Source organism: Lytechinus variegatus, chromosome 12, assembly GCF_018143015.1.
Source record: "Lytechinus variegatus isolate NC3 chromosome 12, Lvar_3.0, whole genome shotgun sequence".
Taxonomy (NCBI): domain Eukaryota; kingdom Metazoa; phylum Echinodermata; class Echinoidea; order Temnopleuroida; family Toxopneustidae; genus Lytechinus; species Lytechinus variegatus.
This window is the reverse complement of record NC_054751.1, coordinates 8,170,068-8,194,499: the sequence shown is the minus strand read 5'-3', so window position 1 is coordinate 8,194,499 and position 24,432 is coordinate 8,170,068. Positions and strand designations below refer to the sequence as shown.

Here is a 24,432-nt window from a genome sequence, read left to right as displayed (position 1 = left end):
CCTGTTTGAGTGCAACACAAATTTTGCATTAGAAGAAGGCAGATAACATTTAAACATCCAAAGTGGATTTTTTTTTGGATAATGAGTAATCTTCATATTCTTTGCTTTGTAGGAAGCTTTGGAGGCGGTCAAACCCTTGTGATCGAAGGTTCAGGCTTTGATAGCGAAACCACTATGGTTACTGTTTGCGGCATTGCCTGTCCTCTGTACAGTGTTAATGAGACCACTGTGGAATGTGACATACCCGGCAATTCAGGTGAGTCTATTTCTCAATCTATGATATCTTTGATGTAAAAAAGAAGTGTCTCACACACTGTAAATCAAATCTTTCTTTAGAAGATATTGCAGCTCCGAAAAAATATGTTACTCAATCAAAGACCTCACCAGTCTTTTGAAGCCTTTCAACAGTTTGTACAAAGTGTCTCTTAACTCTTGCATTTTAAGCAATCCCAGCAAATTTGAATGTGATATCATTGCTTGTGCCAGCAGGTCTGAATTCATGGGGTCAATTGCCTATCAGAAAATGTGGTTCTCAAAATGACCTCAGTCTCTAGTTGATGATCTACACAACTTATTGGAGAATCCTCATCATTGCTCTGAACCCTTTCTTTGTAGATTCCTCCAGCACTCTTGATTGTGACATCGTTGTTAGCCTTGCCAGTGGGTCCGAGGTAAGCGAGACGAATGCCTACCAGTATCGACGTGATATGACCCCCGTTATAGACTCTGTCTTTCCTGCAAGGGGTGGGACAGGGGGCGGAACGACTGTCACCATTACCGGTCAGGACTTCTTGTGAGTATATTTTCTAATTAGTCACTTTGGCAAATGTTATTATGTTCCCCAGACTGTCAATCTCTTCAAGATGAATCTGGTCCTAGCATGAGCTGCCTTTGGCATAATTATTACAATAAGTTATTTATCAATCTCAGATGAGATTTAAGGCCTGACAGAGATGTTAATAAGTTTAATACCTATGGGCATTAAACTTATTAAAACTATGATTGAAGCACACCAGTTTTTCATCTGGGAGATAAATATTCTCAGACTAAATAAATGGTAAAATGGTACTGATTTTTTAACTGATTACTAAGAAAGCATGAATGCTTGTAAGCAAGCAACCAGAGGACTGATGGCTTATTTTAAAGGTCCTCTGCAAGGGACCTGGTAATGAGGATTAATGCCTTACCAAAAGGCACTAGCACACCAAGTTGGAATTGGACCTGGGTCAGCAGAATCCGACATCCCCGCTCTACTGACTGAGCTATTGCGCCTCCATATACTTATCCTTGACCATCTGTGTGTAACAGAAGAACGTTTTGTTGTATTTCAGGGACTCTGGTAACGAGGTAACTATTGCTGGGACTTCATGCTCCATTCTGTCTGAGAACTCTACAGTCATTACTTGTCAGACAGGTGCTCATTCACCATCTGAAAGGTCACAGGTCAGAGTTCAAGTTGGCTCCAATGGCATAGCGACCCAGGTTAGTATTACCTATATTGAATCTATCACACGCTTGGATTATATCTTTGGAGTAGGAATATAAAGTTCAAAACATACCTTCTAGTTGGCATCAATGTAGCAATTAAACATGCCCTTTTCTGTTGATGACCAGCATACTAACTAGATATCAATCCTTAATTATTTATCAGTCTTTGTTAACACTGTTAATTAAAGTGCTCTATACCACATCGGGGGGGGGGGGGGTTCTATTCTCTGTGATGTAGAGCTTTGTTTGAGCGATAGATATATAGTCATGCTTTTTTGCAATCTTTGCAAGGGATGACTTAAAAAACCCATGTTGAGTAAAAGCTTGTGTTTATGTAGTGATGATGATGATGGTAATGATGTTTATGATGATGTCAATGATGATGTTGATGATGACGATGATGATAATGATGATGACGATGATGAAGATGATGATGATATTGATGATGATGATGATGATGTTGGCAATGACGGTTATTTTTTTTCTTACAATCACAATGATATCAATTAATATTAATGATATTGAAAACTGATGAGAAATATTTGAACAATACTACCTTAGATGTCCAAGATGCTTGGATAAGAGGATAAAAACAAATGAAAGACTCTTTTTCACCATTCACTTAGGATAATGCTGACTATTTCTACATTGATGTCTGGTCATCTGTTTACACCTGGGGTGGTAACGATCCTCCTGTTGAAGGTGACTTTGTGATCATTCCACAAGGCCAGACCATCCTCTTGGATGTCACTACACCAATCCTCAGTGTTCTCCTCATTCAAGGTAGGTCAGATTTTAAGAAGAACTTCGAGCCTGGTGGTTGATTCAAACAGATTTAAGTGTGACTTAGCGCCATGCTTAAATCCCAATGCACGCATATATAATGTGCAATCTGATTGATGAATATTTGGTAGCACGCGTCCTCTTAGCATGATTTGACCTATGCGGCGATGCTTTTTGTAATGCATGCAACTGGGAATTTAAGTATGACTCTAATTTAGACCTTTTCTGAATCACCCTCCTGGTGAAAGTTTCATAGAGCTGTTTGTAGAGTTACGCACAACTTTATGCAGAACCAGAACATGTTCTAAGGTGTAAAGTTAGCTATATAGGATTATCATTTACCAGAAGAAAAAAAAATTGAACTGGAGAAAGGGTCACCATGTGTTGCAGAAAGTCATTCCTACGTTAATTACGGTTTTATGAAACATCCACCGGTTTCCTAAACTTGTTATTGGAAAATTTCAAGCTATATTGTGTGAGGCTGATGCTGAAATCATGATATTTAGTTGGTTGAGAGTGAGTTTGTCAGTGAATTACTAAATTTAAACATCTTGCAAGTAGGATTTGAGGATATTTATGCAGCCTTGCAAAGGCATAACTTAAGAATAAATCTGATTACAAAGAGAGAAGTTTGATATTTTATAATCATTCTGTCATATCTGAAAAGATGTTTATATATTTTTTCCTTTATCTCAATTCTGTTCTGTTGGTTAACACCATCTCAAGATAAATGTTTTCTCTTTAAATAACAATGTTTATATAAAGATTAATTTTTTATCTCTAGCTTCAAGATTAAAAAATGGCCTTCTGGCAATTCATTCATTTAAAATAGTTTTCCTTATTTCCCAATCTAATAATTAGTATGATGCATATATTGCTAAGGGATTGTTGTATTTTTTATTCATGTGCAATTACTAATTTTATTCCCAGGTGGTGAAATGATATTTGATGAGGCTGATATTGAACTGCATGCTGAGTATGTGGTGGTTACCGATGGAGGTCACTTTGAGATTGGAACCGAAGAGGAACCATTCCAGCATGAGGCGAGTGTTGTCATGCACGGTCATGTGAGGTCTATTGAGCTCCCGTTGTTCGGTGCGAAGACGTTTGCCGTTAGGAATGGAACAGTTGATATGCATGGTAAGAAACTGCCTTATAATTCCTTGAAAACTGTCTAATTTTTCTGTTTTTTCAGTGTTTATTGAACCAGCTCTCAAACACAAAAATTGATATGTGATATGCATCAATATTTTTGTTCACAGTTGAATACTACCATTTGCAAGAATTATGCATTTATAGTTATGGCTATAAACAGACCAAATTCACTTTGTTTGCTTTTTGGACAGTCCATCCCATAACCAATCGTCTTGTTTTTTGTAAAACCAGGAATCCCGACACCTATTACCTGGTCTTACCTTGCGGAGACTGTGAGTGCAGGAGATACTGAACTCACCCTCATGGATTCTGTTAATTGGAGGATTGGCGATCACATTGTCCTTGCTTCTACTGGAACCAGGCACAAGCAAACTCAAAATGAAGAGGTGGAAATCACAGGTACGCCCTCATTGTCCATTTGTGAGTGGGCATTGATTATCAGTAACAGATAAACCAAAGAATAGACATTTAGGACTTTGAAATGTTCATCATAATTACAGACTTCATGGCACGAATGTTCAACGTGAGGTCCTTATTTCCTGATGAAACTATTGATGATCACAGAATAACTGAGATTGTTACAATGTTGCTACTAATATTTTTATTTTGATCTCACCTGTATCAGTCACTCTTGTCACATATTTTGTGGATCATTTCTTCAGGACAAGTGAATTGATACATGTATCGTCTCTTTGTTTTTGTCTAGGTTTCTCCAATGATAATATGACAATTGAGTTCACCCCTGCAGTGGAGTTTGATCACATCTCTGTGTCTCAGGTGATTGATGGTGTCCTAGTGGAGACGAGAGGTGAGGTCGGACTACTCACCCATAATGTCAAGATTAGAGGATCCGTCCATGAGGAATGGGTGGAAGAAGTAGAGGCATGCCCAGATGAATTTGACACAAGTAAGTTATGTTGGTCTTTTAGAAAAGAAATTGGCTTGAGAATAAACTATATGGGTCTTGTAAAGTTATGTTGATGCGCTTGTCTGTGGAGAGTTGGGTTACGGTAACAAAGTACAGGGCTCTTGTTACACCAAGGTGTGCATTCAATTGCAAAATGCTAATGACCAATCAAGATCATTGCTGCATTTGAATTTTGTTCAAAACACTGAGCAGGAACCAATCAGACTTGTTCTTTCACATTTGCAATTCAGTGCAAATCTCTCTGTTGCGGGGGCCTGATCCTTGTTTCAGTATCATGTTTATATTCAATGCACATATCTAGATTTTCACTCCATTCAGAGAGATAGGCCTACATTCTTCTCTCAAAACTATGAAGGTAAAAATTATTTAAAGAAAATCAAATATAGTGTGATATCAACTATCTGGAGCTTTGTAGAACTAAGTTATTGATTATGATTTCCTGCATCCTAACCACCTTCCCTTTCCTGGTGTGATATCTTGCTTCCCATAATAATGATCTTCATTTTTTGTTTACTTCTTGTTTACAACAGATCAATTTGCTACCCAGACATGTTTTCAAGGGCGCTTTGGTGCAGAAACCGTCACTGATCAGTTTGGCTCACAGATCATGTTCTTTGCCAAGGAGCAGGACACCCATCTGGTTCGAGGTCGTTTTGAATATGTGGAGGTGACCCATGCTGGTCAGGCTTTCCGTCTTGGTCGCTACCCGATCCATTACCACATGAACGGCAACATCACTGGGTCATACGTGAGAGGATGTGGTATTCATCACACCTTTAACAGGGCCGTTACTATTCATGGTGTCCACCATCTCCTAGTGGAACACAATGTAGCCTTCAATGTGATGGGTCATGCCTTCTTCCTGGAGGATGGAATAGAAACCAAGAACATCATCCAGTACAACCTTGCCGTCTTTGTCCGACCAAGCAGCAGTTTACTGAATGTGGATGTGACTCCTGCCTCCTTCTGGGTGACAAACCCTGATAACTACATCCGTCACAATGCCGCAGCTGGTGGTAGCCATTTTGGATTCTGGTACAACATGCCCTCCCATCCTGGAGGACCATCCTTCACAACATCTGTCTGTCCACAGAATGTCCAGGTCCTAGAGTTTTACAACAACACAGCTCACACCATGGGATGGTACGGTATTTGGATCTTCCCAACATATTTCCCTACGACTGATGGCAGCTGTGGTGGTACTGCTGGTCACACTGAATTCCACAACCTCACAGCATGGCGTACCGAACGTGGAGCAGAAGGTGTACTTGTTGGACCTATTCAGTTCCATAATTTCCTCATGACAGACAATGAGGTTTCAGGAATCGAGTTCCAAACCGTTGGGAGTGTTTGGGGAGATGATGGTCCAATGGTCAAGGACTCTGTTATTATAGGATACACACCTGAACTTGCTGAAGGCCAAGCGGCGGATCGATGCACATCAGCTGGAATCCACTTACCAAAGTCCAAGTTTCTCACAGTGGATGGGGTGAAATTCATTAACTTTGATGAAGACAGATGTGTTACACTAAGAGCATGTGCTCATTGTAAGCCCAGACAGGGAGGCTTCCAACATCGCTTCAAGAACCTCATCTTTACTGATTCTCCAAACAAGGCTGCCTTCCAGTGGGAACACGAGACTTGGTTTGAAGATATGGATGGAACCCTGACTGGGAATGCTGATTACATTGTTACTCCTAAAAACAACGGTCTACCACCCGATAATTGTGACTTTGATGTGGATGGCTTCAATAAGGGTGTTGATGGGGCAGTTTGTGATGAGTCTGTCAAATTGCATAGAATGGCCTTTAATCAAGCATTCCCTACATCTCTGAATTACAAGAACACTATTATGACCAACAGTCATGGTACAACTGTTATTCCTTACAAGAAGAAGAGACTCACTCATCCAACTGGATGGATGTTGACCCTGGTGGAAACAGAGACATACAACTTTTATTTTGAGAATGTTGATCATGTCACCAACATCTCTTACTCGGCCAGGTTTGATGAGTTCAGTGATGGGGACTATGTTATCATGAACCACAATTTCACCCAGAGTCCAGATGCCTTTGCTCTAACAGGACAGGTGACAGAGAATGTTGGACGTCCTCTGGATTACGTGGAAGACGAAAATGCGGAATGGTACTTCAACAACGAGACCAACAATCTGTTCTATCTCAGTAAGTCTTAATAATAGCTCATACTTTTCTTTTCAGTGTCATAGACAGTACCGGTATCTCATTTTGCCAATCTGATATTCCACTCTACTGTTAATTCTTTCTCTTAATTATTCCCTCCATCATCCTTTGAAGAAATTATAATTAAACAATTTTATCAATAACCAGAGAGTATTTAGATTTATGCAATTATAATTATAGATATTATCTGGTAATGTTACAAATATCAGTTAAGATGTTCAACAAATTTACTTGTAAAATGTGTTTAATTAGATTACTTATTCTTACATTCATTATGAAGTTTCTGGAAAGGGTCAGAACTCACCAGTGAGTCGGTCAGTGAACCTTGATGTTTACCGCTGCTACTACAAGGATTGCATCCCACCTGTCCCAGAGGCTCCACCTGCACCTCCTGATGGCAGACCTAATAGCACCCTCTACTGGAGTGATGCAGCAGCTTGGGAAGATGTCACTGAGGGATGGGGTGGTAACACAGGATCAGGCAGCAGTGTCCCAGAGAATGGTGACAATGTCATGATCTACCCAGGTAAACCTTATGATGTCTTCAAGAATGAATGGAAATATTAAATCAAACTAAGGCAAACCATCAATCTTAAATTCTGCTGAGATTCACAATTACATGCATGTGGCTTACAGTACTAGTTCCGTGATGTGAATGATTACGATTTACCCTTTTCTTTATCAAAGTGAAAGGAAAGACTTGACAAATGTGACATTTTGTTCTGTCTTTCAGGACGATGGATTGTGGCCAATGACACCCTGCCTTGGATGCACAAGCTCTTCATCTATGGTACCCTGGAGATTGATGACTCCAAAGACATGGTAATCAATGCTACCTACATCCTGATCCAAGGTGGACGTCTTATCGCAGGATTCAACGAAACACGACCTTTCACCCATGAGCTCCGTATCATTCTAAATGGTCATCATTTTACCCAGGACATCCCTCTTCCTAATGGACCCAACCTTGGATCCAAGGCTCTTGGTAAGTTTTCACATCAAACAATTACTTGATTCTTTGAGTTTTCTATAGTCAATTGCTGTTAGATTATTTATTCACATCATGTAATGAAGACAAAGCCATTTAAGTAACCCCTAATGGGTTTGCTTCTGTCTGTATTTAAAAACTATAATGGAATGCGTCATGTTCATGTCTTCAGACCTTACCATTATTTTCTTCTCATTCTTGCATATCTTCTTTTCAGGTGTCTTTGGAACCCTAGACCTCCATGGTGTTCCGCGGGACGTGACATGGACCCACCTTGCCTCAACAGTTGAGGCAGGGGACAGCGAATTTACTGTGGCAGTCGATACTGATTGGCGCGTGGGTGATGAGATCGTAGTGACAACAACATCCTATGAGCAATGGCACACAGAAACCTTCAGAATCTCCTCTAAGACGAATGCCAGGACTTTCAGTGTCAATGGAACATTTGCTCATATGCATACAGGTAGGTTGCATGATTGTGATTGGATTGCATGATATGTACTACAGCAGCAGTCTCATTGAACATTATAGCCAGGTCAAATTTCAAGATTCAACCCTTGAACCATCATCATACCAGACCTCACCCTTAAAAATACCTGACACCTAAAATGCAACCCATTTCCCCGTACCAGCTATTTCCTTTGAAGCAAATAGTTGATCACCCACCGACAGCATTTGCCACTAAAAAAATTTCTTTGTTTGAAAATTACTCTTTGTCTCAAAAAGTGTTTGGATTTTATTTGTTTTAATGTAAAAAGGGAAGAAGCTTTCCAGAAGCTTGTTTGTGGAGCATTTCATGAAAAATATTGTAAGTATTTTTACCGACTGTTGTGCCCTCGACCAATAAAAAGCAAGGATTTCAAGTAGCATTGAATGTCTGTCAGCAAATATCACTGACAAATATCTTCATGAAATGCTTCTCTTTAGAACTACCTTTTAGAAAGCAACAATAATCTTTAACAAGTGACTTCATCAACATTTACATATCGTCCTATTGATAAGTGTATATACTTCTTTCTTTGCACAGTGGAGTCAGCTGAGATCAACGGCAAGGCCTACACCATCGCTGCCGAGGTGGGTCTTCTGACACGCAACATCGTCATCGAGGGAAATGATTACGATCTGCTTTTTGATGAATCTTTCGGTGCAAGGACAATCGTTGGCTCGTTCATCCAAGATGGAGAATTCTATAGAGGTATAGAGTTCATGAAATTGCATTTCTAGATTAAAGCATTAGGTCAATTGGAAAATAAAAGATCGGTGTTCACTTTGTTGTATGGAGTGTTTGCTTTGTTACGGGGTGTCTGCATTGTTTAAGACACTGTCTCCTGCAAGCTAGGAGCCCTGTGGCATAATGTTAATATTATGGTAACTTTACTATCTAGTGACAAAATCAATTGTTTGTGCAGCAGAGCCAGAAGAAACAAGATGAAAAAGTTAAATTGCATGATAACCGATATACCTCAGAATGAAACCATATTGGATACATGTTTTGTTAAAATTTGATGAAGTTGCCTCATCGATCTCAGAACTGCTGTAGGCCACAGCACCTTGACAATACTTGATGTTATCCTGTTACATTTTCTTACAAATGCCTTCTCCTTTCCAATCTTTCATTTTACAGGCTCGGGTCACTTTGCCAACATAGAATTCAAGCTGACCGGTCAAGAAGGATGGACAGACTTCTACGATCCTCGCTATTCTTTGGCCTTCTTGGACATTGGTGATGTCCTGGAGGATCCTGTACCCTCATACGTCCATAGCTGTACCTTCCACAATGGGTTCAGCCTTGCCATTGGTGTCTTTGGAACAGATAATATTGAAATTGACAACAATGTCATTCACCATTCTGTTGGAGCAGGTAGGTCTGGGGCCCGTTTCATAAAGGACTTGCAACTGTTGTAACTTTGCCATTATGGCAACTACCATCGTAACCTTGATTTTGATTGGCTGCTGAGCCCTGTTACCATGTTAGTTGCCATTGTGGCAAAGTTACAACAGTTGCAAGTCCTTTATGAAATGGGCCCCAGATTAGACTTCGTTAATGGCTGTATAAAAAAATCTGTTATATTTATCATTATCGTATTTTGGTCTGCATAATTTGCATGGGTTGTATAAAAGCGTATTCGATGAAAACCCCGAAATCTGACGAATTCCAATAGGCTTATGTATGAAATTTGTTGTTCAGCAGTTAATGTTTATCGCCAACCCCTCATCTGTTCCTTCAACAGATGCGTATTGATTAAGGTGTGTCATAATTCTGTATGTTTTAACTTTACTAAGTTTAAGTTTACTAAATCTGGATTCAATTGTCGTTTGTACAGTATGTACCACTAATCAGTAAACCTCCCAACTAAATTTACTACTGTATGTCTTGGTATTTTCTTAACCTGAATTCCTCCAGGTATCAAGACATATGGAACCAACACCATGATCACCAACAACCTGGTGAGCTTGATGGTGTTCCCAGGAACATACCAAGACAGATTCGAACCAGAGAATATTGACTGGATGGGTGGTATTGATGTTGTCGAGGCAACAAATCCAATCCTCATAAACAACACAGTGGCCGGGTCTGAACGGGTTGGTTTCAACATCAAAGGAGAGCTATGCAGTGACCCTAACGTCTGGTCCAACAATGTGGCTCATTCCAACTACCATGGTGTGCACATTCTCAAGACAGGACGTGACCCTTGCACGAAGGTCAACGATTTCTTCAGCTACCGTAACCTTGATTACGGACTCTATGCCCTCACTCCCTCTACCCTCGAGGTCACTGAATCTATTTTCGTTGATAACACAGCCGGGATGTTGGTCCATGACTACGGACCATCTGCTTTGTCTCATGTACGTGCTGATAAGCATGTTCTATTGAAGGACTCACTCGTTGTTGGATACAGTGACAGTTTTGATTGTGATGTTGATAAGGTAAGTCATCATAAGATAAAAACTTTAAAAGGATATTCTAATAGAAAATGATTCATTATAATTGACCTTCAATGTCTCATAACTTATGGTTCAAGGAAAATGTCATAGACAGGTTAATTTTACATTTTAAGCAAGAGTTTTTCCTGAGTCAGATAGTCAAAGATTTGTTGACCACTTGACAAAGACGTTCCAGCATTTCTGTTTCAAAACCCTTTCTATGTCATATCAGTACCTTTGATATTTACACTAGAGATTTGGAATTTACACCTGAACTCCACATCATCTTACTAGGTGATAATTTAAGGAGATTCTTATTTGGCACTGCCTGAAAAGAATGGGAAGTAGGAATAATGTATTCTACTCTTTTGAAATATTGAAATGTTAAAAAAATCACTCACAGGTTTAAGACCAAACTTGTTATTTGAACAAAGCAAACATACCCAGAATAGGCATTTATATCAGCATTTTCACTCTAAACTTTATCCCAAGCATGCTTCCATTTGTCCATTATTCATCCTCATTATTCTGTTAAGTGTAATTCGCTAGCAGGGGGATTACACAACCTCTCCACATTGTTTACCTATAGCTTGGCCACTACTTCAGGTGTCTTGGAATTACTGATAGTCAATTGGGGGTTTTAGTGGTGTACAAGGGGTTTGATCATGCATATTCTGGTACTTTCTGTGTCTAGGTTACTCCTGAAGGGGCAGCACAGAGTAGCAAACAGCGGGCTACCAAATCACCCAACGGTGGAGCAGTCGGTGTGTACTTCACGTCTTTCAAGGGCTCCTCAGGAGGTGCTCCATTCAAACCTTTTACTTCTGTCATGAGCTACCCAGCCATCAGTGGCAGGACAATCCTTCAAGGTGAGTATCCCCAGGGAGTGGAAAAGGTTCATTCAAACATTCTGTCATGAGCTACCCAGCCTCCAGTGGCAGGACAATCTGTCAAGGTATTCATCCCCAGGGAGTGGGCATTGAGAAGCACGAATACATATTGTGGGTGCAAGTGTGTGTTGACTCAAATGACTGGAAAAACAAAAATGGGGAATTTTATCAAGATTCAAGAAACATATCAATGACCATTGTGGGTTTGCAAAGAAGTAAATCATGCTATGTAAGTGGCATCTTGCACATATTAATGAGAGCTAATCATTGGTGAATATGGAAAGTTTGCATCCTCAGAGCATAAGTAGATCAATGGGTTATATGTGCAGAATGATGTCTTACAATCGTTCTTTTTAAACCGTATTTTTATTCTGAATATCATTGTCTTCCTTCAAGGTGTAACATTTGCCAATTTCAATGACAAATGTTCCTCTGGAGACAAGGTGATCATGACGAGCCCTCAAAGCGGCGATGCCATGCACCCCATCGAAGTGGAAGGACTGACATTTGTTGATACTCCTACCAAGAATTATATATGGATCCATCGGCCAGCCCTTGGGTAAGTTCGTCACACAATCTTTATCATGCATTCTTCTCTGTAAGTTTTAATCTAAGATTTAGACATTCCTTCCTCAATTGATGTCATTTTCATTATCCTTGTTGGAAATCAAGTTTTCAACACCTTTGAAAAATTTTAGGTCTCATGGAAGAATAATGTTGAATAACAGTACTTCATTCTTCTTCTTCTTTATTACTACGATACAACATCCAAGGTATCACGAAGCTATCACGAAAACTAATTTATCTCTTCATCATATCTTGATCCATCCTGTATATCATTCTTATTCTTTCTCTCTCCTCCGTCTCTTTGCTCCCTCTCTCTTCCTCTTTGCCACCATGTCAAGGTTGTTTCTATTAGAGAATGGGGATGATGGTTATTAGATACATATCACTTGCGTTCTCTTTCAAACTTTCTGCAATAATCTCAGATATTTAAGAGCTTAGACCTACGGAATCGATAGAAGTTTTTGAAAAAAAAGCACAGAAGTATGAGCTTAGCGTCACATTCAAAGGCGCATTGTGTCATATTTCCATTGCTATTTTTCCATGGTAATGTCAGTAACAAAAAAATAAATCCTAATCCTTTGTACAATGTCAACAATATTTCTTTGCAGCCTGGTGAATCCTTCTGATTGTGTAGACATGGACTGTGATGCCATGAAGAAAGCCATGATTAAAGATCATGATGGGAGTCTGCTGGGAAGTCCAGGGACTGTTATACCCGATTCTGCTTTTGAGTGGGACGGGGATCCAAGGCGTGGACTCGGAGACTACCGTATTCCTAAGATGATGCTCACCACCCCAGATGGTGCCAGGATTCCAAAGGATGATATCGCCCCTAATAATGGTAATTTGTCAGTGCTTATGTCATGATTTATTTTCTAAAATTAAATAATAGTCCTGCTATATTGTTGATAAAGGAAGTAGATTGGTAAACTGGAATGATCAGAGGTACATTTTTAACATCGTGCCAAAAGAAGGCATTCATAACTTTTAATTATTTTTTGAAGGACATGTAGATTATGACATGTACACATATAGATTATCAAGACTGTACGAATGTAAATTTGCTGTGATTGGATGAATGTGGAAAAGCCAATGAGTGGGATTCCTGATAATAGGTAATAGGTGTATTAATAAAATCAAAGTCAATGATGATATGCTAAATGAAAAATGTTCTTGTGTCCATTCAGGTATCATCCGTAATGATGATTGCGAGTGGAATAACAGATGGCAGGCCTGGGAATGCCATGGTCTAGATCACATGATGATGATTGTAGAAAGTATGGATGCAGACACCGAAGTGCGCCGTGTCTCTCCTGTTGCCCTTCATGCTGATGGTTATGTGGATCTTATCAACGGACCTCAGGACCATGGCTGGTGTCTTGGATACACTTGCCAGGAGAGAATCAGCACCTTCTACACCATCGTGGCTACAGACAAGAATTATGAGCTCTTCTTCACAGGCACCAATCCCCAGAGTCTTCGCTTCCATCTGCTGAATGCAAACGAGTCCCAGGCACTGACTGTCGGTATATGGTATGCCAATCCTCAGCGCCTGGACGTCTATGTCGACGGACTCTACATCATTCCTAACAACGGACAGTACGTCAATGGCGGGCTTCAGTGGATTGCCCCATCTCCAGGTAATGACTTCATGCCTTCCCTCAATTCAATGGTTCGTGGAGAGAACTACTTTGACCGTGAGTATCAGACCCTCCACATCCTTGTCCGAGGGTCTACCTACGTCGAGATCAGGACCACCCCTGTAGTCATCACAACCTTTGGCGTTCCTGCCGTTGAGGTCGATGATTTCTTTGAGGAGAATCTGGTAGAGAACCTTGCCAACTTGCTGAACATCGACCAGTCACAGATTAGAGTCGTTGAGATCATTTCAGAGGCCAGCCGGAAAAAGAGGTCAACTGGTTCTGACACAGAAGTTGTCATAGAAATCGGAGCAAATCCAGTTGCATCTGTTTCTACTGATGATAACAATGGAACAACTCCTGCTCCTTCTGGTACAGGTAAGCCATGAATTTACTTTTTTAATAAATCCGAAATAGTGATGATTTAAAAGATAGAGATTCAATTTCATGTTAGACTTAAATATGATGCAGTTAGGTGCAGAATTCTGCATGGCCTCATCATTTTCAGAGGAATTTTTTTTTTTCATATTGGTTACCATAATTATGCCAAGTCTTCATTATTCATTATCCTTAGTTGTTTAAAAAAATAAATTATCATAATGCAATTCAGGTATTGCATGAAAAATCTGGAAAACATGTTTGATAATTTTAGTGGAACATTCTGATATCTATGAAAAAGGAAATTGTGCATAATTACATGTCACCTTTAACCCTGAATATTCTGAAAACCTTTCTCTATCACACATACAGCTGCACCAACAGAGTTGAGCTTTGATGATCTGACCGATGTCCAGGCCATGCTTGCCGACGAGATGCAGACTGGCAACCTTGGAGACAGTCTTGGAATCACTATTAACTCCATGAGCATGACTGATCCTGTGGACACTCCAAAGGATCCTACAGGAGGTGTAAGGGCTACCAACATGACTGGTGGACCAGCCAATGGCACCACCACGTAAGTACAGCAGAATTTCATCAGATCCTGTCAATGTCTTCTTACCATTTTTATGTATGTAAACGATGGTCATCTAGGTGATTTTTAAGGACATCCTAATGAAAGTGTATCCCTTCAACCTGATTGGTCAATCACATTGCATTGAATTTTTACATTAACTGTATTTTAATTTGATATGATAGTACTATAGGTGAAGCTATGATTGCAAGAGTCGGATAAAGAAAGACCATTTACCATTATATCTATTGGAAATCCTTGTAAAATGCCTCTTGTGGAAACAAGACCCTTGTTAATCGCAATCATTCATTGGTTTTAATTGTTGCAGGTATGCTGAACAGCAGGCAATGGAGGAAGAGTTGGCCCTGGAAACTGTTGGTCAGCCCACAGTGTACGTTGTTGCTTCTACCATGGTCCTTGAAGTACAGCCAGATGATGCCATCGAGCAAAGTGATTTCGGAATCCAACCAAGAATCAAGGTTCTTGATAATCAGGTAAATTTATCAAGTGCTGTTTGGTAAACTATTCATTCCTCACATATTCATCCAAGTATTAATCATGTGCCTGTCCATCAAAAGCTCATCAATCAGACACTAATTTATCAATTAAGTGCTTTTCAATCTGGCACTTGTCCATCAAGTGCTTAATGAGGTGCCTACCCATCAAGGGCTTATCCATCGTGTGCCTTTATTCATGAAGTGCTTATATTCATCAAGCAATGTTTTTTGTTTACTAGGGTAACCGAATCGACCAGCTGGGTACCCCTAACAGTCCATGGCAGGTAACGGCAACCATCAGCAGCATGTCCTCTGAAGGCAACATAGGATTCACCTCCGACAACCAAACCATTTCATTCAACGGAGGCTGGGCCAACTTCACCGACCTTGGTGTCAACATCAGTGCCACCGACCTAGTCCTCCAGTTCACCATCACCTACCCCAATACATCCAGTCTGACTGTTAGCAGTGAGCCTTTTGATGTGGATGTCCAGCCATATCATCTTGAGATCATCACGGAACCTTCTTCGGATGTGATTGAGAATGAGCCATTTGAGGTTATTGTTGAACTAAGGGAGACACAGACCGGCGATGTGCCCACGAATCTAGCTGATAAGGTAGGTTACCATACTTTCAGAGTTCTTTGACTTGGTACATTTAGTGTGTCACATGGGAGTAAAGAGTATATCTTCACCCTCTAATCTTTGATTTTTGTAAATTTAAATAAGCCAATCTGAAGAAAAATTCTGCTTTCTTAATTATTGTATGATTGTTGATGTACAAAAGTCTCTCCCCTAAAGAAGTACATACATGTTCGGACTATGTGTCATAAAGAAACATTACTCCTCACAAGATTTTCTGTTTTATATTAAGAAAGAAAACAGAAGTTAAATTCTCAAAATAGGTCAAAATTTTCATTTTTGCATTTCAATACACTGAAATTGTAATGTTTCTTGTAAGTTTGTAATAGATTTTCTACTAAATTGCTCATAAATGATTTTTTTTACTCTACCAATGTTTTTATTACCTTGTTCTTAACAGGGCTTTGACTCCTGGCCAGTGACAATCTCAATTTCTGACCCTACCAATTACCGAGGTGAACTCGTTGGTGATCTCAGTACCACAATGGATCTGTCCACAGCACAAGCCTCCTTCACCCTCAGCATCAACGAAGCCAGCTATTACTACATCCTTGATATATCTGTAGTCACATCACCCTCCAGCGCCTACCAGGCTAGCATAAGTCTGGACCCGTTCAATGTCGTGGCTGAAAACACTGCCGTGAACTCTGGCGAGACTGCATCGCTTACGATCAGGTTCAACTATGATTATTCTAGCATTGCCGAGGGCAACGAGGAGCTGATTGCTGCCAACTTCTTGAATCACATCGCTCCTAACTATGTGAATGCTACCTTTTCCAATGTCCAGGTTTCAGAAGGTAAATAAAGATCTCTTTTCATTGGATTCTTGTCTTGACAACCCCATAACTCCTCAGAAACCTTGGAGACAAGTTAGATGCGACTTAAATCAAGCTTTAATGCCAGTGCAGAGCACACATGGTGTATATCACGTTATCTCATTGATGAGTACCGTAAAAATGCAATCTAAGTGCAAATTAACTATAAGTCGCAATGATCTCTTTGTGTAATCATCTCTTTGTTGGTCCCTACTTGATCTTCTCAAGCAAATTCAAAAGATATCACCCAATTCAATCAGAGTTTGCAGTATACTAGGTAACCAGAGAGATTTGAAAGAGGATATATACACAATCATGTTCATACTCTGTACATTTGGAAAAAACAATATTCTCCTCTGTACTATATTTTTCTCTCATTTGTACATTTCCTAGTTGTCTTTTAAAGAATACTGTATTAGCATTTTTCTCTGTTTTTAATATTCCTGACATAAGATACATGCTTAGGATTATCACATTGAACTACATGTAACTATAATTTTTTTCCCCCAAATATCTCTCTGACAGGATCCATCTTGATCTCGTTTGACATCACCGGCGACGTGGAGACCGTCCAGAGCCTGATCTGGGAAGACATCCTAGACGGTGACCTTAGCTTGACATTTAACGGTCAAACCCTATTGGCTGAAGAGTATCTGATGGTAGATGGCGCCCCCTATGAACCAACAGTGAGTAGTAAATTTCTTTTACCTATTCATAACGAGATCTGTGACTTTTATATAGTCACTATAGGGATTTGTGAAGCAAATATTTACACTATTTCAGTCATGTGAAGGGCTCTTAGTGGCTTGTAATGGTTGTCAGAATAAAGGCACTGAAAAAAAGTGCATCGTGGATCTACTCTTGATTATATAATGTATGACCATAATTTAGTCATTTAGGTTATTTAAATCTTACTTCAAATTCTTATTCTCTTTCTTTCAGTCATCATCAAGTGGTCTACCGATCTGGATCATCATAGTAGTGGTGGTAGTCGTTGTCGTCCTCGTTGCCATTATCATCCTTGCAGTCTTTATGGTCAAGAAAAATAGCCATGGTATGTAATTTCACAGTCTAATAATTGGTACACCTTAAGCAGTTATACATACCAACACGTAACACTGCATCCATAACCTTGAAGTTATATTTATATAGATAGGGAATGTGACTAGTCGAGGTCAAAGCACACAAAAGTTCAGCTGAACTGAATTTAAAGTTGCTATACAAGTTGAAATTAGCAGATTATAAACCCCTCAAAAAAAGTTCTGCAACTCAAGTTTGAGTGCTAATAAATTTCTTAGTGAGTGCTAATAAATTTCTTAGTGTGCCATCATCATATGTAAAAGAAGTATCATTGGAAAGTATGATTATTCCTCTTTATGATCATGTGTCATTTGTAATGCTAATGTTATCATGAAATACACAGACATGATAAATATGCAGCAATGTAAAAAATGAAATGTTGCAAAATTCGTTGTCATGTCATGTTTGAGTTCTGCAACTCAAACTGCAAGTTTGAGTGCTGATAAATTTCTTAATGTGCCATCATCATGTGTAAAAGTGATATCTTTAGAAAGCATGATTATTCTTCTTTACAATCATGTGTCATTTGTAATGATAGTGTTATCATGAAATACACAGACATGATAATACGCAGCAATGTTAGAAATGAAATGTTTCCAGTAGCGAATTTCCAATTGTTACGAGGATGGACCGAGTGCATTCACTGTCACCTGCATGGTGGAAATTCTATAGAAATGGAGACTCTTGTTAGAAATCAATGCATTTTGCAACATTTCACTTCTGACTTTTCTCAACGTTCAGGGTGATTGCATATTCCATGATTACATAATCACAGCAAATCACAGCATGTCATTGTAAAGAAGAATAATTCAGCTTTGTAATGATACCAGTTTCATCTTTTATACTTCATTAACCAAAAAGATCCCAAAAACTGAGTTGCAGAACTTTTTTTGAGGGGTTTAGATCTTAAGCTGGTCACTCATTAGAATTGATCAATAATATCCGAAACAGAATTGTTTTGAGATAGAAATATAATGAGGGACAAGCAGGGATAGAATTTGAGGTTCATTGCATACTATGCATGATCTCTTCAAACTTCCGGACCTTAAATTTTCTGAGTAGTAATTCTGTGATGTATATCCTGTTTGTGTTATGAAGGTAATGCACGTACACCATGTTCACCTGTTTGATGTCAGCACAAGTTGCAATTGCTCAGTTGGCTGAGTGGTCTCCTAAAGCACTGTAGGTTTCACACCAAGTTAGCATGCATAATGCCATCATTTTAGGAAAATGTAAAAGAATAAAAATGGGGGGTCAGATGTATAGAAAGTTTTATTATTCAGTGGCATTTCGCTGGAGTATCAGTTGGTCTCGATTCTGATTATTGTTATGATCAATTGATATGGGAAATTTTTTAGTAATTCTATTTTCAAATGTTATGTTTGATGCAGGTAAAATAACTCAGATGGATGAGATGCCTCTCGCTACCACTAAGGAGTATGGTGATAATGGTGATATGAAGGTGATGAGCTTCATAGGTTCTGAGAGTAGTCTGGTTCATCCATCCCTGGCTCCTACCTTGCATATCGATCGCACACCAACACCTGATGAAGGGTGAGTCTCAAGGCATCGCTCTGGGTCCTGTCTGACATAGAAATACGTTTGATCCGATCAACCTCAGTTCTGTGGAAATCCATCATTATCAAGATATTTTCTCCAATAAATTTGAACAATGTAGTGTGTATACAAAGATAAGCACACTGAATTTTCAAGAAAACTATGAATGTATATAGTTAGAAAATATTTTGAACAAACATTCATAATAGATGATGATGTTGCTGGCTTTCCATAGTTGTGGTTGATTGGATCAATCACGACACTTTGTAAGCCGGGGCCCTGGTCCCGTAAGACAGTTATTGATCACAGGGATATTTGTGATTGATTACATTTGTCATTATGTTAAATCGACTTAAAAAATCCACTTTACGAGTTTGAAAGTGTGTTTAGGATCTTATAACTCAAAGTTTAGTGCCTGATCATAATGTGATATTAATGATGATATGTTCAGTCACATATTTTCAAGTCTGAAAGGACTTTAGGACCTTGTGACCCAAGCAAAGTTGAGTTCTTGATCATAATCTGACCTCTAGGATCAATTACATTTGTCTTTTGTGTTCTTCCAGCGTACAAATCAATACTTTTATGTCTGAAATCGTGTTTAGGAACTTGTAAACCAAACAAAGTTTAGAGATTGATCAGAACTTGATGCTAAAGATGTTATGTTTGAAAGTATGTTAAGGAACCTGTAACTCAAAGCTTAGCACTTGATTATAGGATTGTTTCTTGCGATTGATTACATTTATCGTTAGGTACAATTTAAGTGCACAACTAAACTTTATGGTCAGTAACTAAGCTCGTTTTAATGGGCTCTAGATCAAGTACTTGATTTAATTTGACTTGAAGAGTCCCCTTGTCTCCCTAGCTTGGTCCTTCCATTTTTTAAGGGGGGGTGTCAAGCTGGCCTTTGGTTGTATAAGAATAACCTTTAAATCAACAACCCTAAATAACTTAGTGTTCAGATTTGGAATATTAAGCTTCACTGTTCTGTATTTCATCAAAGATTTGTTAACAAATATAACTCGTTAAACCTTTTATTTCATGATAATACACATTTTCCAGAGACCCTAGATCCATGCAATTTGTGTTTCCAACTTTGTATCAATTTAGTTCAATCAATTTTGCTATGCTGTTGTATATGTTGTACTATAAAGGAAAAATTAATGCATTAAATATGTTCATTGTTGTCTTTATTCATAGATTGGTCAACAAGCATCTCCTGTTTGACGATGAGACAGACAGCCAGCGTAGCACCTTGTCGGCTCGTAGCCGCTCACCAGGATTGCACTTGGCTCGGAGATCACCAGAGGTCGCTGTTAGTGCATTGCCTCCTGGTTTCTTAGAAGGCCAGCTGGAGACTGGTAAGCAGAATTCATTTGTTATGTGACCTTTTTTTTTCATGCAGACATACGTGTAATGGTCACAAAAGCAGCACCGAAATATTGTAGACTGCTGTTTAACTGTAATAGATATTGTTTTGGTGAAGAGGGAATGTCCAATAGATGATCATTTGTTAAATTCAGCATTTTCATAGATTTCCTTGTAGTCACAATATATTTTCACTTGCAGCTACTTTATAAATCCCTATGAGAGCTTAGTGATTGATCATAGATCCGAATTTTAATATGAATTGCATTGATTGAGGTGAAATCGATTAAATTTTCAGTCAATCGTGAAGCTTTGTGTGTCTGGGACTAGGAATTAAAATTTTAGTGATACTGGACAAAACTTGATGTTATCAAAATAAAACTTGAACAAATGTCTACTTATTTATAAAAATTCTTATTCCTTGGCCAAGTGTCTATATTGCATACCGGGTAGTTAATTATTTCATCAGTTATTCCCTCCTTAAATTAATGCCTAATACCAATTTAACACTTGAATGAATCCCTTTACCATCAACCCATTATCTTCATGATATCAGTTTTTGTGTCCTTGTGACATATGTCACTTTTAATATATACTCGCATCTATTTGCAATCCGAATCTGACACCCCTTCCTCACCTTCACTGTCTGCAGAACTCGCCGATCGCGTCAAACTCTTCATCATGGTGAAGAACTCTGACGGCACATTCCAAAAGCTTGGCGAGGTCGCTGCCAACATGGTCGGTACGATCAGCCAGCTCCGTCATGATCTCAAGGACACTGCTCTACCCCACAAGGTCAGGGACAAGCCTTTTGTCATCCTCAAGGAAACACTGGCTGAGATTCTACCAGGCGATGAGAAGAAGCTGATGGTTAACGAGGTCTACTCCTCCGACTGTGTTCTCCTCAAATGGGTCGACAATGAAGGTATGCTATCAAGCTCATTGTTTCAAGTCTTTTATTTGGGATGAAAATCAGTTTTCAGATACTCTTTATATTTTGAAATCAAGAATTAATATCATTAATTTTATTCCTGCGAAGTAGTGCTTCGATTTTCAAATGTGGTAAAGTGATACCCCTTTCTGTCAACAATAAATCATGAAAAAAAAATGTCTGGTAAATTTATAAGTTTGAAGTAAGTAATGAATGAAATTAATAGATATATGAATAATTAGATTACAAATTGAAGTAAATGAGGAATGTATAAAGAAATAAAATACTAGCAATGAATGAATGAATATATGCAAAATAAATGAACTAATAAACTATTAACTAATTTCAAGAAATGAACAGTAAAATTGTACATTGAACAACTGTACAAGAACTAGTGATTACAAAGTAGCATTTCTATACCCATCATGCATTCTCAAGACATTCCCATGCATCCCATCTCCTGTGTTGCCTGGGAATTGTCACATTTGACTTATTTTGGAGCATCCCCAGAAGGTGTTTGACTAACGATCTTAATAAAATGACTAACGATCTCAATAAAATGTCTAAATCTTGTCATCTATCTCTTTCTCCCTGCAGACATCACCCAGTTGTGTATCTGCGGTGTGGTCGGCCAGTTCCATTGCTCCCTGTGTCAGAAGCAGACGTACTGCAGTCCACAATGTCAATCTACCGACTGGCCTCGCCATAGCTTCAAGTGTTCACAATGGGCCACAGAATGATTCTATGCAAATAGTGATTCATATAGTTAGGCAATCTAATTTGGTGATGTGTGTGTGAACATCACCAATAGCTGTATAATGAGAACAAAAGTATCTTAGCACTTTTTACATTCATGCGAATTATGTATTTGACTTAATGATGTGTGTGATCACCACCTTAGTGCTTCTTAAAGTTAGGCAGATTTGCTTGAGTAACTTGATGAATATGATTGTGATCACCACGATTTGCAGTTTTGATCACAGTTGGGCAAGATTACTCTTGCTTTATAAGTGTGTGTGATCATCATTGATTGCCTTGTAAGTTTGGAGAAATTATCCCTGCTTTATAGATGCGTGTCATCATCAGGTGTGCGTTGTACAGGTAAAAGTGTGAATTCGTTGATGTTTTTTAATGATCATGAGTTTTATACTATGCAAATATTTCATGCTTTTAACCTGAATAATCATTACCGATCTGAATATACACTTGATATTCAAGACTGCAGATATGAAATGTTTGTTAGAAGCATCACACAGATTGCGCAAGAATAAGTTTATTTTGTTTTCACTTGAACATAATATGGGAAGTAGAAAATTATTGGAAAGCCTAATTTTACAATGTGTGTTTTTTTAAGTCAAGCATCTGGTCACCTATTCATGATTACATTTTATGTATACTTTGTGTCTGGGCATGATACCACTATTTACGAGGCATTTATGAGGCATACTTGCACTGTAACTTTTATAGAATGTGTATAGACACTTGACCAAATATTTATTGAACTTATGTCTCAGATTTCTTACATAAAATACAAACAATACCGTCCATATACATAGTCATTCCAGACACAATTATCAAGATGAATAAAAATTGTGTGTGTATGTTTGTGAACATATGCTGTGGCGCTAGGCAGGGTTTCAGCATTTGTCTTTGTATTAAAGTCACTTGTACATTCCGTCCATTGTAAATGTTGTTTTATATCGATACTTTATGAAAGTAAGGAATTAGTGTGTATAGTTTGACCAAGGCATTCATATGCTTATAATTTGAATGATGTGCTTATATGTTTGAATGTTGTGTGGCATTTTTAAACATTCCTTTGTAAATAAGTTTAAAAAGGGAGGAAAAATATAAGAGAACTTATGATGACCATGATAATTAATTACATCGGTTGGAAGAGCCTTTTGAATAAGCCAGAATACATTCAGACCCTAAAAAGTAGTTTTTTAACATATCTTTGCAAAATTCTAATTCTTAAATGTTTTGGGATTGTGGTTGTAGTAATTATTTTATAAAGATATCATGAGAATGATATTCTCATCTATCAGTAGTCTAAAACTGTTGAACATTATATTCAAAGGTACATGTATTTGCCTATTACATATGTCCTTGTATGTAAATACGAGCTCACTTTTAGTAGATGGAATTAAATTCTCAACACCAATGTAGCTTTACAGTCTTTTTACAGATCAAATTAGTTTTTTAAGAATGATAAATGTCATAAACGATTGACTGGGATATCGAGCTCAATTTTAGTATATGCTCATTAATTCTGTTTGATGTGCAGTGTCTTGATTTGTAACTAATTTTCATTAGGGCAAAAAGTAAAAAAAGAAAAAAAAAAAAAAAAATTGAAAAATGGTAATAATATGATATGAGAGATTTGTATGAACTGAGGTATTACTTGAGTTGTTCAGATCACCATTGTTTTCTTTCTTTAAATTAATATTTGAAGTATCATTCACTTTTGGAACAATATTTTTAAACTTACTTTTATGAAAAGAAAAAAATGCAATGAAATCATGACATTTTGGTGAAAAATGATGATTTTTTTAAATAAAATTTTAAATTAAAAATTTTAAATTACAAATTTTAATTTCTTGAATGATTCAACATAATAGTTTTTTAAGGTTATTAAGAAAAAATAAAAATGATAGCTATTCACAAAGAAGTGATTATTCTATTTGAAAATTATGCAAAGTTTTGCACATGGAATCAAAGAATGTAAGAAAAAAAAATAAACAGACAAATGTTTAGTATTATGAGGTCATGAGTTTGGGAAAATTTTAAAGAATATTTTGGAATATTTTATAGTCTCTATTTACTTTTATACTTTTGGAAAATGAATAAATGAGAGCAAATGAAAAATCCATATTGTAATGTGGTATTTCAGTGTTTGTCAACTATGAGTGTCTTGTATATTATCATGATATGAAAATGTTATCAAAGGACTCATTTTTATGTCAATTGTTCGATAAGAAATTAAATTGATCCAGAACTGGTGACCATTTTTCCTTCAAAATCTG

At 38.0% G+C, this 24,432-nt stretch overlaps 1 protein-coding gene across 1 annotated transcript in view; it reads left to right on the top strand.

Annotated features, from left to right (window-relative positions):
• The window catches only part of LOC121425000 (fibrocystin-L-like), a 68,024-nt gene extending 44,309 nt beyond the window's left edge, over positions 1–23,715 (top strand). The window contains exons 33-60 of the mRNA XM_041620916.1: positions 113–256; positions 616–793; positions 1,332–1,482; positions 2,115–2,271; positions 3,202–3,411; positions 3,658–3,825; positions 4,133–4,333; positions 4,885–6,537; positions 6,836–7,081; positions 7,289–7,540; positions 7,761–8,006; positions 8,571–8,738; positions 9,168–9,404; positions 9,948–10,471; positions 11,163–11,337; positions 11,755–11,917; positions 12,534–12,766; positions 13,113–13,943; positions 14,316–14,520; positions 14,846–15,011; positions 15,254–15,631; positions 16,056–16,452; positions 16,996–17,156; positions 17,413–17,524; positions 18,942–19,104; positions 20,308–20,468; positions 21,128–21,400; positions 22,004–23,715. Of these exons, the coding sequence (XP_041476850.1) occupies positions 113–256; positions 616–793; positions 1,332–1,482; positions 2,115–2,271; positions 3,202–3,411; positions 3,658–3,825; positions 4,133–4,333; positions 4,885–6,537; positions 6,836–7,081; positions 7,289–7,540; positions 7,761–8,006; positions 8,571–8,738; positions 9,168–9,404; positions 9,948–10,471; positions 11,163–11,337; positions 11,755–11,917; positions 12,534–12,766; positions 13,113–13,943; positions 14,316–14,520; positions 14,846–15,011; positions 15,254–15,631; positions 16,056–16,452; positions 16,996–17,156; positions 17,413–17,524; positions 18,942–19,104; positions 20,308–20,468; positions 21,128–21,400; positions 22,004–22,146 (8,096 nt within the window). The 3' untranslated portion in view covers positions 22,147–23,715. The remainder of the gene's footprint in view (positions 1–112; positions 257–615; positions 794–1,331; positions 1,483–2,114; positions 2,272–3,201; positions 3,412–3,657; positions 3,826–4,132; positions 4,334–4,884; positions 6,538–6,835; positions 7,082–7,288; positions 7,541–7,760; positions 8,007–8,570; positions 8,739–9,167; positions 9,405–9,947; positions 10,472–11,162; positions 11,338–11,754; positions 11,918–12,533; positions 12,767–13,112; positions 13,944–14,315; positions 14,521–14,845; positions 15,012–15,253; positions 15,632–16,055; positions 16,453–16,995; positions 17,157–17,412; positions 17,525–18,941; positions 19,105–20,307; positions 20,469–21,127; positions 21,401–22,003) is intronic.
• The last annotated feature ends 717 nt before the right edge of the window (positions 23,716–24,432 follow it).